The following is a 13130-nucleotide window of genomic DNA, read 5'->3' on the forward strand; positions in this document are numbered from 1 at the left end:
AACCTTTCTCACCCCTTCAGTCTGTCCTCTCTCTTTCTCTCTCAGTGCCACAACGTGGAAAAAGCCGTCTTCAGTATCTCTTACACACACAAACACCCCTGTCTTTCTAACTCTATTAATTGTTTATTTGTTGCAATCCACGAGGCAGAGATTAGAGTTTGATTAGTCGGTCATGTGATGACCCGGGTTCCAGCGAGTAGTGACAGAAAAGTCATTTCTTTAAAAAAAAAACGGCCTTGCCTCTGATACCCGTTGATTGTTCTATGTCTAATTGGCTTTTTTAATTTGATAAAGGCAAAGAGAGCGAGAGAAGGAGGAAGTGAAAAAACAAGGCAGGGATACAGTTTCGAATCTTTAAAACAGATTCCTGTGAGGAAGCTTGCCGCTGGCTTGAACTGGCCTCGCGTCGCTCGGCGGTACAATAACCATAGTCGACGTCGACCTTATGACACCGACGCTGACTGTAAAGTCAAGGTGCAGATTAAGGGCCCCGGACCCTGAAGGCAGAGGTGTTGTTCGACACTACGTCAAAGCAACACCGTTGCTTAGCAGATGTACATGCGTCTGTGTGTGTGGCGTGCATCTGCTTGTGCGTGGGAGTTGCATTGTGTACAGTGCACACCACACGTCTAAAGGCTGCGTCTCGAGAGTGGAGAGTTACGATGTGAGAACAAGGGGTGTCGGTGGAGCCGTGGTTGTCGTTCAGACATATCGCCGGAGGAGGGAAAAAAAAAAAAAAAAAAAAACCCTTCCACTGTAGCGCAGTAGAGACTCGTTGAGGCCAACTGGCGTTAGGCCTTCCTGTCAGCAGACCTGAGGTGGAGACCACTCGCTCCGCTTCTATTTCTGTCGACTTCATGTGATTATAAAACAATTAAGCACTTAGGAGCCGACTCTCAGTTCATTACATTCCCCTTGTTCCTTCTTTCTCTCTTTCCTCCCTCCTCCCACACCGAAACGCGGACATATGAGAAATGTAGAAATCACCTTATTTCACTAGTAATTGAAAGCCACACTCGCTGTATGAGAGGCTAATGGAAAACATGAAACTAATTTGATTTGGAGGATATGTTCATTATGGAATATTCAGTCTATCTGTGCTTACCTCGTAACAACTGATTAAGCAATTTTTCATGGTCCTCAGATGTCTTAGGGGGGAAACATTAATAAACCACCTAGACCCTGAACTCAGTAAGAAGTGATTCTAACCCGGCCTGTGGTTGTAAATGTGTGCATGTTAACAGTCCTGCAGGGAAATCAATCACGTCACACGTAAACAATCAATGGTATTTCTGAGAAGACGAGCGAAGTGGGAACTTAGCCGACGAAATGATGACGCATTACACTCGTTCCCATCGTCTCAGTGTCTCAGATTTCCAGTTCCGTACAGTATTTTGGAGAAGTGGCCTTCATGTTACGTTCATGTGTAGGTTTCACACATTTTTGAAACCCACGCTATGCCCACGTAACGTCCTACAAATGCCAAAACAATTTCTTTGTTCCAAAAGTCAAGTCTGGCTTTGATGTGAATCCATTCATGATAAAAAAAAATGAAGCCGGTAATTGTTAATAAATAAAATACCATCTACTCCAGCGCCAATACAACCTTTTTGTTTAGATGAGAGATTAATTTCATTTTTGTCACTTTTATTACTCATTTAACTGCTTAATGGTTTTGCACGGCATCTACTGTACACCCCCCCTCCACCCCCCTGTGTTTTCCTTTTTTCACTGTACATGACATCTTATGTCTCACAGAGGTTCATCTGTGCACCCACACTGATGCAGGCATGTTTTGACACGTTCCCCCGACAGATTATTAAATCCTTCACTGCCTTTAATAATACTATTATGTTTATGTGTGTGTTTTTTTATTGTGGGAGACACTTTGCAGAAAGCTCAAAGTCGAACCAGTGACAGCGCTTACCCCCCCATTGCTGTTTGTGTTAGCTCAGACTGGATGCGCAGACTAATTTGTATTAGTAATCCAAATAATCGTATTAATGCCCATTAGAAGCATCACAAGTGGCGAGCATGAAGACATCACAACACCTACGTACAGTAAGTGATGGCGCCGGCTTCGCCTGACACAGTAAATAAAGACGCATCTGCATGCTGAGCCAACTATTATACGTTTTCTTATTCATTTTCAGTCTTTTTACCCCTTTGTGTGTTGATTATTAGTGTCTTTTTTAATAAGACAAGCATAATATATATTTCCTCTTGAGACATAAATGTGGTTTAAAAAAGGAGGAGGCCAGATCTGATAGTTTTGATAAGACAGTACAGTACCTGTGGTGATACACACACTGAAGATGAAATGTATCTGCGGTGTAATGCTATGACTCCTGACATTTAAATATGAGGTGTCTTTTGTTGCAATTTAGCATTTGGTCTGTCATGTTTCTCATGTCATTTTTCATGTTTTCTTTACAAATGTAGCCAACAGGCACAAAATCCTGCCTGAACAATTACACTTGTGTACATGCATAGCTCACCACGTACTGTATCTCCCCGACACAAAGCCGCACTGGCTTGTAAAAACCCACCTTGAACAGAGCTAAATCTGTATTCAGCACATGATTATAACAGCACACAGCTAGTATTTTTAAAACAAGCTTTCTGTGTTTCAAAACCCATTTTTCCCTCTTTTCTGTGTGATACAAAACGGTATATGTTAATTGATAATCAGCAGTGTTGATTCAGTGGTGCATTCAGTGCAAATCTGTGCCCTTCTGGATGTCAGAGGGTTTTCACAGCCACGTCGGTGCCAACCTAGCTGGCAGTGCCGGCACCTGTTGGCGGTGCCAAGGCCTGGCAGGGGTTATCGATGCTCTCTGATGGTGCCCGACAATCACAGTGGAAATGACTGCGGCTGCTTGCGTCATGCCAGATAGAAAAGAGCATTTTGCCGACAATGGCTCGCTTTCACCGTCACTCCTGTTTTCCGAATGCTGCTAACTGTGGCCAAGGGAAAAAAACAAAAAAAACAAAGAGAGAAACAGGAGCTGTAGCAAACATCATGTACAACATGTCAACGTGGAAAACATGTCAACATGCACAATGTTGTGCCGTGATGCCGTGCAGGTGTAGGTGATGCAAAATGATCTGCTGAAGAGAAGGTTTGGGTGTTGGGGAGGGGAAGGGGGGGGGCTGCAGCCTGTCGGTGCAATTCATGTTACTACATATCACAGTGACACCAGTGAACCTGACCAGTAGTCACGTTGTGCAAAATGAAACACTTTCTGAAATGATGCACCTTCATTTCAGAGAGAAAAGAAAACAATACTTGATTTTCATCATTTATTCTTAAAAAAGTAATAATAAAAAATATGTGGACAGGCCAATTTCATCCTCTTTAATGTGCCTCTCATGTAGCTCAAGATAGACACTATCTTCAATATGATTCATTTGTCAATTTTACTTTCATGTCTTGAGTGACTTTGTGAAAATCTTTGTCACATTTTTCAGACTGTGAATAATATCTCACATTGAAATGAACCTCTGAAAATATTGTAATTACTCCACAGTTCGGGTCCTTTATTCAGACACATAGCGGAGCCATTTAACCACACAGCACACCGCAGCTGTGTTTAGTACACAATGTTGGCAGCTCACTGAAACCCCGAGAATTGTTAAGATGAGAATTGATCATTGAATCTAAGCGGTAGCCTCTGCTCAAGACCTTATACATCTTTATCTTATGCAATAGTTTCAACAACTCTTACATTTCCTGTTAAAAAACCACAGACACGGGACCCTTTTAAATGCAGCCGCCCCCCCCCTCTTAAAACTTACGCCTCATGCTAACTAAGTGTCAATACTTCAAGACATCTCTCCATCTCAGGTCTGTAAGGTGAGTTTCGGATTGTATTTTTCCGTTAAAAGCTTCTCCGCTGGCCTTCTGTGGTGAATTTCCAATGCTGCCTTTTCAGCCATGAATATATTTTGAAATGAGCAAACTTTTGACCTCACATGGGTGGGTGGAACAATGATTTGGTTTCACAACTGGGGGTTCATTGAAGTGTAACTGTAATGATTCTACTGCACGGTGATACAACACACCATCACTTATTCGGTGCTCGGCTTTTCATCTCTTTCAATTTCAGCCTTATTTTAAAGGACCTTGATCTTTTTTTTTTTCTCTAAAGCTCAGCTTGTAAACAGCTTCTGTACATTTGAATAATTTTCTTCTTAGTTGTTTCATAGAGTTTCTTCGACTGCTGTCACCTGTTTGGTGGTTACTTTTGAAAAGCTAACGTCTGTGGTTTGCACTGTTTATGAAACAACTTGATGTACTATTACTATATTTATGCTAAGAGGAAGTTTATGAGTCCTGCAAATATTTATTAGTAAGCAGATAGTGTTATGTAACATCTCACATGCACCTGACCTCTACGGTCGGTTCGCAACCTCTGGCTTTGTCGCCGTCATAGGTGTACACACTTCCTGTTTTCTGTTGGTTTCCTGTTTTTGTTCTTTCACAACCTGGACAGACATGCTAGTCAGTTCATCATTGTGTGATTTAGATATTGGTCTGATGACGCTGAGCAGAACGCTCCACCTGTTACAGTATGTACTTCTGTTGTCAACAGAGCAAAATGAATGAATGAACACTTGGTTTTAACTTTAAGTGTACTTTTATCCTACACAGTATTTGTATTAATATCACTATATTTCATGTGTGCGTTAAAGCATTTCCTCTGTGCATCAACACTGAACTTTGCCTCTCTCACACTCACACACAGATACTTTGGCTCCTCATATCGAGAGCCGAATGCATCTGCACCTTACACTACTAGACAGCAATGGTGCATTTACTGTCACCTGTGTTGACCAGATATTAGTTTGGCCTTTGTTCATAAAGCCAAAGTGAAACAGGTATTATTAGGCCACCTTAAGGTTAGGTAAAAACACCGTATCAGGCTTTTATTGACAATATCAACAGAGATTACCTTGTCTGATATTTTTGCAGTTTGCCCTGGAACAACAAAGCAGCAGGGAGAGGTTCATGAAATAATTACAAGATAACAACAATAGCTCACACGTCAACTTGAGAAAAACCTTCCAGCTTGCTATTGTTTGCAGAGGCTGTGTCGTTCTCCAGCCTCCCGAATATCCCTCCTTTTCCTTTCTTTCCTCCTTTCATTCCTTCCACCACTCTGACAGTTCAGGGTTTTGTTGACTGTATCAACAAGAGATTAGCTCGTCTAATATTTTGGCATAATCTACTTTGACATAATACAGTATGACCTGCTACAGAGGTAACATTTGTGAAATAATAGCAGAATAACACTGCGATAGCTGAATGTTAAGATGAGAAATGTCAAGTTGTCTTTGCGTTGTTTGTTTATTTGCGAGAACATAGTTGTTTATTGAACAACAACCCTCAAATATGTAGTGATGTAATGGAAGGTCACCCCATGAATGTTTTATATGGATCTTGAACTATGTTTTTAGTTATTTAATATGCACACATCACCCCTCTGGTCTATTAGACTGATCTAAAATCTCATTTCATACCATCTGTTAATAGAAAATAACATAAATCAGCGCCTCCCTGAAAATGCAATACATATTTTTGTTTGTTCAGTGATTCTTTTATGCCATATATGTTTTTGTACCATTTTTAAAGTCCAAAAAAGTAGATATTAGCCTAAGAAATCATTCTAACTTCATACTGACTGACAAATCAACAACTACTTGGGATGTAGCTCATTTCAGCCACTATAAGTGTGCAGGATACAGCCTTCCTACTTTTTAAGGTGGTCATACATATTTATTAGTGTAAATAACATAACATAGTCTGTTAAAGTTGCAAGATGTAAATGAATACATCTTTAAACATATAAATATGATGTGTTTGAATTATTGTTTAAGAATGAACATTAACTGGAAGTCATGTGGTGTTAAATTTGATTAAAGCTATCACTCCTTGAGCTTAAAGAGATGTTATTTCTGATATCAATTCATAGCATATATAGTAAAAAAAAGTAAGTCTATAACTATAATTTGAGACATATTCTACAAAAGAAAAATAGAACAAATAAAACAATGTCATGAGTGAAATGATGAACTCAAACTGTGTAGAAACAGTAATACCATGACTGAAAACATGCATATTTTTAAGCTAATAGAACAAAACCAAATTAATTGCACATGCAAAAATTCCTATTTTTAAACAAACAGATGTAAGTTATTGGAGGTTTTAAAATGAGTGTTTTGGGACATATAAAAGTTTTTTTTTTCTGTAAACACAGAATGTATTTTTAGGTTTCTTTATTATTTATTGTCATGTTTATCTCAGGATGACCACCCACTCACTGTAGATCAAATAGTTCACCTTACCTTTAAGCTATTTTAAACCACATCACTGCATAGTGCAGCATTTTGTGAAATAAAAACTATATATTGAGCAAAAGTAAAAAATAAAAAATGGACAAAAAACACACACATCATGAATGAATGTTTTTAGTTTTTTTTTTTGTTTTTTTTTTACTGTGTGCGCGCGTGCATCTGTGTGTGTTAAATGCAGGACCGCCTCACTCTAATCAAGCTGATTAAAAATTCCTGCGCGCACAGCCGGAAATCGCAACACCGTCCCCCTCTGTTGTGTGTATGTGTGTGTATGTGCAGCCTGTTCTTGTATGTGTGTGTGTGTGTGCATGTGTGTTTATGTGTGTGTGTGTGTGTGTGTGTGTGTGTGGTTTCTCTCCCAGTCCACTTTCTCCACTTTATTTGTCTCCGCCAGGACTTTTCGGCCTGAGATGCGGAGGAATCATTTGGTTTTTATGAGGGGGATTATTTCTCTTTTTCTCCCTCTCTCTCTCCCCCTCTTTTTCTCTCTCTCTCACACACACACACACACATACACACACATACATCACCCTCCTTTCTTTCTATTTTTTTTCCCCTAAAATGTTTTACCCCCTCTACCACGCCATTTGAAATGAGGAGGAGAAAGGGAGAGCACAGGCAGCGGCAGCACCAGCGAGGAGTGGAGAGAGAGAGAGAGAGAGAGTGAGAGAGAGCGAGAGAGAGAGAGAGAGGGAGAGAGAGGAGGGGGGGGGGTGATGAGTCAATACAACTAATAATTTAATGGGGACAGAGAGGGAGAGACGGGGTGAGAGGGGGAGAGACAGAGAGGGAGATAGAAAGAAAGAGGAGCTCCGTCCGGACGCCAATCCCCAACCAGCAGGACACCTCCTACTATCGCAGGCAGCTCTCTTATGCATCCACAGCAAGCCTTATTTATCCTCGACATCGGGAAAGTAAACCGCACTTTTTGACCCCCCCTCTCCCCTCCTTCTCCTTGTTTTATTTAGCGAACCTGTTTCGACTGTCCGCATATCGTCTCCACATCGCCTCCGACGCGATAGCGAGATCACACTGTCGGTTATTATTTTTCCTCTCTCTCCTTCTCTCTCTCTCTCTCTCTCTCTCTCCTATCTCTCTCTCTCTCTCTCTCTTTCTCAGTCAGTCTCTGCCGGTAGTCAAATCTAGCTAAGCCGACGTTAAGCCATTTTTGTGTACGTTTATTCCCCTCCGTGAACATACACAACGGGGGTTTTATTGGGTCTCGGCGGCGGTTATTATTATTACAACTGTGTCCGAGGTGCTTTGGTTTATACTGGCGACTGCTAACTGTACTGTACGGCTGCCTGCCTGCCGATATTTGGATGTTGTGGTGCGAACTAAAGCAGAAGTCGCCCTCACTTGTAACCGATGGACGCGGCTAACCGTCCACTTTTTGCTAAATGTCGCCGGTTCTAACGGTTCTAACGGCTGCCGTTTTCTTCCTCCAGTTGGACGGAATTAGCTAACGTTAGGGGCTACACGGACACACACACACAGACACACACATACACACACACACACACACACATACATAACCGCTTACCAATGTTCGCCTATCACGGTCCATCTCGACCTCATCGCCTCTTCCATAGACCCGGGGTGTTGTTTTTTCGCACCGTCTGCCAGTCATCTGCGAAGAAGAGCAGAAGAAGGCGTCTTTTTAAAAACTGATTTTTTTTTTTAATAACCGTTTTTTTTTCTGTCATGCACACGTAGAGAGAGACAGAGAGAGAGAGAGTGAGTGTGTGTGTGTGTGTGTCAGAGAGAGAGAAAGAAAGAGAGATAACAAGAGAGGAAGAGTTGTTTTGCGGGTTTTTTCTTTTCTTTTCTTTTCTTTTTTTTTTGTGTCTCTTTTTCTACCCTGGCCAAACTTGAAGAAGACGCGTTTTCCAGGTGGTGTTGTATGCTCTCCAGTGCTGAAGTGCTGCTTTTCAGGTTGGTTTTCCACTCAACTTGTCCTCTCTTAACTCCCCCCCCCCCCTTTCCTCTCCTCCCTCCTTTAGGGCTTTATGTGTCCATTTGAACTATTGCTCCTGTTTTCTGTGTTTTAAGGTCATTTAAAAATCCTGACCTGGATCTGGACTTTATCCGGGTCTGGATTCCTTTGGCCCCCTATTTGTGGGGAATTAGTTGCCTCATTGCATGTTATGAATGGAGGAGTTCATGATCTTTTGCGTGGGGGTAGGATGATTTTGCCCTTGTCACTCTTTGACAACAGCATTCCTGTTCGGCACAGTGAATAAAACCTGCATGTAATGTCACCCGTAATGACTTTTCCGTTGCAGTTTTTAAAAAAAATCATCTTATTAACCAAATCAAAGCTTTAAAGTTTACTCCGGGAGCTAAAATAAGCTTTTTGTTGGCGGCTTCAGCCTCAGTCAGTGGTTTTGTATCTGTGCACCTGTGGGAAAAGAATCTCCATCTTTCGTTTCTATCTGTCTATCCTCCCCTTCTGTTTTCTTTTCTTCCCCCACTAACTTTTTTATGACTACCCTCATGAGTCAGCAACTGTCTTGGAAGTTTCCTAAAGCTACCTTTTTCCACCCATTCCAAAGTTGTAAACTTGCCATGAATATCTCTCTGCACTTGCAAAATCTAAATATAAAGTTCACACCTATAAAAGTTATGCTAGCGATAGTGTGAGTGATTTTATACGTGTGTGTGTGTGTGTCTGTCAAAGCAAAATTACGTAGTGGCCTTTCGCCTGCCTTCCCCTTCCGAGCTGCATCATGAATGTGAAGCCACACGAAGTGACTCAGAAAACGAATTATGTTAGTTTCCTCGTCTCTGCGTGCACCGCTGCAGAACCTTATACCTTGAACTGCACTGTACTCATTCAAGTGGAATCTCCCAGCAAATTAATGTGTTTGCACTAAAAACCGAGGCTTGTTTGCCCCCTCTCGCATGGGAATCTCTAGCGGGACACCCATACATAATACATGCGTTGAAAAATGGGAACATTACAGCGGCACGAAAACGTCACCGTGGCCCAAGTCGTCATAACTGAGGCGAATTGACAGTTATTGCCGTAATGGGTCTGTTCTCAGAGGTCTCAATTACTTAAAGCACATTTTTTTTTGCTCTATAAAAATGTCCCTTCACGTCTTCGCATGTCAGTGATATCAACACAAAAGATTTCGTGTTCATTGCTACTCTCGTATCACGTTTCACTTTCTCATTCTTGTGCTTCTTTTATGCCTCGCGCATACCTCGGCTGACAGCTGAATTATTCTGTTTTTTTGTCTCCCCAGGTGATAGTGAGCAGAGGTGCTGAGAATGATGGAACATCTCAGCGAGGCGTGTTTGGGCAAGGAGAACTCTGAGCTGGTCAACAGCATGGCAGAGGGCAAGGCCCCGCCGGCCAAGCTGCCCCGACTGGAGCAGAACGGAAGCCCCCTGGGCCGGGCCAGGCTGGGCAGCACCGGGGCCAAGCTAGCCGGGGTCCCGTACAAACCCACCGGGCACCTGCTGAAGACCTGCCACAAGAGAGGTAAGAGGGAGAGAGAAAGTGTGTCTGTACTGAGATGATAAGTTGATTAATCTATTAGTCAATCAGTTTAGTCATTTATTAAGCAAATATGCCAAAAATGTACTGCTTCCAGCATCTCAAAGGTGAGGATTTATTGATTTTCTCTGTTTCATATCTTTGTAAACTTAGTATCTTTTGGTTTTGGACTGTTTATTGGAAAATGTAATGTAAAGATCTGGTTCTGGGAAATTGTGACGGACCTTTTTCACTATTTTTCACATCTTACAGACTAAACATTTCATAGATTAATCAAAATAATAACCCACAGATTAGTGGTTAAAGAAATGAATCGTTAATTGCGGCTCTAGTCAATACACAACTGATTATAAAACAGTTATAGTTGAAACAACTTTGTGCATGTGTGTGTGTGTGTGTTTTCCAGAATAATAAACCACGTAAATAGTGGAAAGCTATTTAAATGCAGTTTAAATACCCCCCCCCCCCCCTCCCCTTCCCACACACACACATACACCTTCCACCCACTACCACCCCCTGCGTGCTCTCCAAAACTCTTAAACCTTTTTTTACAATGCTTCTTTAGTCATCTCAGCAGACACACCGACTGCACACACTCCTACTTATTTGCCCAGACAATAGCTAATAGAAGAGCACTGTGAGAATTATCCCTGTGTCGTGCTGCATAGCGCTGTGTCACTGCTCTTCTCTCCAAACCGCAGTCCTCCTGCTCCGACATTTGTTTATTAAGGGAAAGTTTGGGTCCTTTAAGAGCCATTGCCGTTCGAAGGGAGCCTTTACTTTGGGATTATGACATAGCTTTTTAATAAAAACTGGTGTCGTCTAGTGAAAAACACGGCGGGTGAAGCTATCCAAAAACATGAACCTTTTTTATAGTTATGCTTTTTTTTTTTCAGTGGGTTTGAAATGAGTTTGAAAACCTGTAGGTTCGGAGTTGTAATAGCACTTGGCTGCTAAAACTCATCTGTTTGTTTGTTTGGCTGGTTTGGTTTTCTTTGGGGCAAGAGGGACTCAGGAACTCTTGGAATGTAGCTGTGTGAGTGTCCTCGGTTGGGCCGTTTCTCTTATTTGCTCCTTTAATCTACGCGTGGCGCTCCAGCTGAGAGAGCCTAATTTTTCACCTTCATCATCTCTGCTTCTCTTGGCCTCCTACGACGTTTGTTCCTCCAAAGCCTCCTCATCGCTCTCACCCTCCCCTCGCGCTCAGTTTCTTCCCGAGTAAAGGGTGAAGTTGCCGAGGGAGGCGGGCGGTCCGCCGCGGAGGCTTCGCAGAGGGCCCACAGTGGGCATTGTGTCCGAGCCCGAAACAATATTTACCGCAGCCCTCTCTGGGCTCCCTGGAAACAAAGCCAGTATTGATCCCCCAAATGAACCTACACAGCAGTCTTTATTGTTAGATCTTTATCTATTAAAATCGGGGGAGGAGAAAAGCAGCTCTTTCAGCACATTCCCTGGCATCTGTCGGCTTATTGATTGTTTTGCCAGAGCTGTGTGCATCTTCTGGAATGCCTGGGATTGGAAAATATTAGAATGTGAATCATTTATATCACCAAGGACAATAAATATACAGAAATTTGTCCAGGTGACAGTAGTGTGGACACATTCAGAGTGAGTAGGGCAACAGGGCACCTCATAAACGGTGGAGGATTTACTGTGTACACTAAGCTACTGTATAGATTATTCACCAACACTTTGACCAATTTTTGATTCTCTACAGTTGTCATTCAGACTGAGACTTCAAAAGGCCAAGTTGTCTGCATGTGCTTTTAACTTCCTTAAATTTCAGGGATGTTATTTTAGCAAAAAATGGCATATTGGGTGATATTTGCACAGTGGCTCCCTTGAACATTTCAGCAGTCAGCAAGGATTGCTCATTCCACCTAACAGCAGAGCCACTGTTGACACAGACTAGTAAACCTCAGGGCGCAGGGGTGGCTCGGGATTTGAAGCGCTGCATCATGGGAGGATGATTTTGGGTTGGCAGGCAGAAGGAAAAGTCTAAGGTGATCCCAGCACCTTGACAGTGAATAAACTGTTTATTGTGCCAAAAGAAGACATACGAGTCGAAGGATTTCTGCGGCTGCTTCATGTTTGCTCACACTGAGTTAAAGGTGATAATTCTATCTATAATATGTATATTTGTTTATTAAACATGCACAACTCATACCAGTCATTGCAGGCCAAAGTGCAACATTTCAATAACGTTATGTGATTATATTAAAACCTGGAATAAAAAGAAACACAAGACTGCAGGAAAGAAACCTTCAAAAATTAATAAAAAAAGCTTCTTAAAATAGAATTAAAGATTACAGAAACCATCTTTGAGAAAACTCAACAGGAAGATCAGGAAAATTACGAGACTAAAGAAAGCATTTCTAAATAAGAAAAGAGGTAAAACATGCAGTCTGTGAAATTATTGTGCACTCAAGGAGTGTTTGATTCCTCATGTTGATGTGAGAGTTTGGCGCTGAGGCAGAGAGGTGAGGCTCTAGACGGAAACTGCCCTATAAAAGATGAAAAATATCTCTGTGGTCCAAACACATCCTTTAGTCGGTTTCTTTTCAGAACTTCCACTCAGCTGCAATGTAGTCACTCGCTCATATTCCCTTGACACTCAACCTCGGTGTAATTTAATCATCTGCGCTAAATATTAATCCCGTCCCTCCACAAACACACAATACTGAAGGTCAAAGTTTGCGCGTGAAGAAACGTGAACCCTCTCAGTCCTCACCGTGCCGCGTGCCTCTGTGTCTCCCGTGTCCTCAGGCAACATGCTGCCCGTGTTCTGTGTGGTCGAACACTACGAGAATCCCATGGATTTCGACAGCAAGGAGGAGCACGCCGAGTTCGTCCTGGTGCGTAAGGACATGCTCTTCAATCAGCTCATCGAGATGGCCCTGCTGTCACTGGGCTACTCCCACAGTTCGGCGGCCCAGGCCAAAGGTAAGCGCCGCTGATGTCACTCATCGACTCCCGTCATCGTATCTCCACTTTCTCCTTGTCTTGCTTTATCCCTCTAATACTCATTAACATCCTCTCTACAGCGTTTTCTGACATGCTGTTACTTGTACACACACACTCAGACACACACACACACACACAGTCTCACACACACACACACTCTGTGACCATAATAGCCTACCGCCAGCAGATCAGAAGCCACAGTAACACATCCTGACACTGATCCCAGACAGGAGATGCTCAAGTCACACACACACACACACTCACACAGTCACACACACACACACACACACATTCCCACACAGAT

At 42.4% G+C, this 13130-nt stretch overlaps 1 protein-coding gene across 8 annotated transcripts in view; it reads left to right on the forward strand.

The window, feature by feature from the left end:
* LOC121906338 (DNA-binding protein SATB1) overlaps positions 1 to 13130 on the forward strand; it is a 79333-nt gene that overhangs the window by 19765 nt on the left and 46438 nt on the right. For 5 of the 8 annotated variants that reach the window (XM_042425149.1, XM_042425152.1, XM_042425154.1 and 2 more), the window contains exons 1-3: positions 8131 to 8292; positions 9609 to 9847; positions 12629 to 12805. In XM_042425149.1, coding sequence (XP_042281083.1) covers positions 9634 to 9847; positions 12629 to 12805 — 391 coding nt within the window. In that variant the 5' untranslated portion in view covers positions 8131 to 8292; positions 9609 to 9633. Of the gene's footprint in view, positions 1 to 8130; positions 8293 to 9608; positions 9848 to 11900; positions 11974 to 12628; positions 12806 to 13130 lie in introns of those variants that run through there. The other 3 variants (XM_042425150.1, XM_042425151.1, XM_042425156.1) reach the window with 2 other exon arrangements.

Source organism: Thunnus maccoyii, chromosome 10 (assembly GCF_910596095.1).
Source record: "Thunnus maccoyii chromosome 10, fThuMac1.1, whole genome shotgun sequence".
NCBI classification, from domain to species: domain Eukaryota; kingdom Metazoa; phylum Chordata; class Actinopteri; order Scombriformes; family Scombridae; genus Thunnus; species Thunnus maccoyii.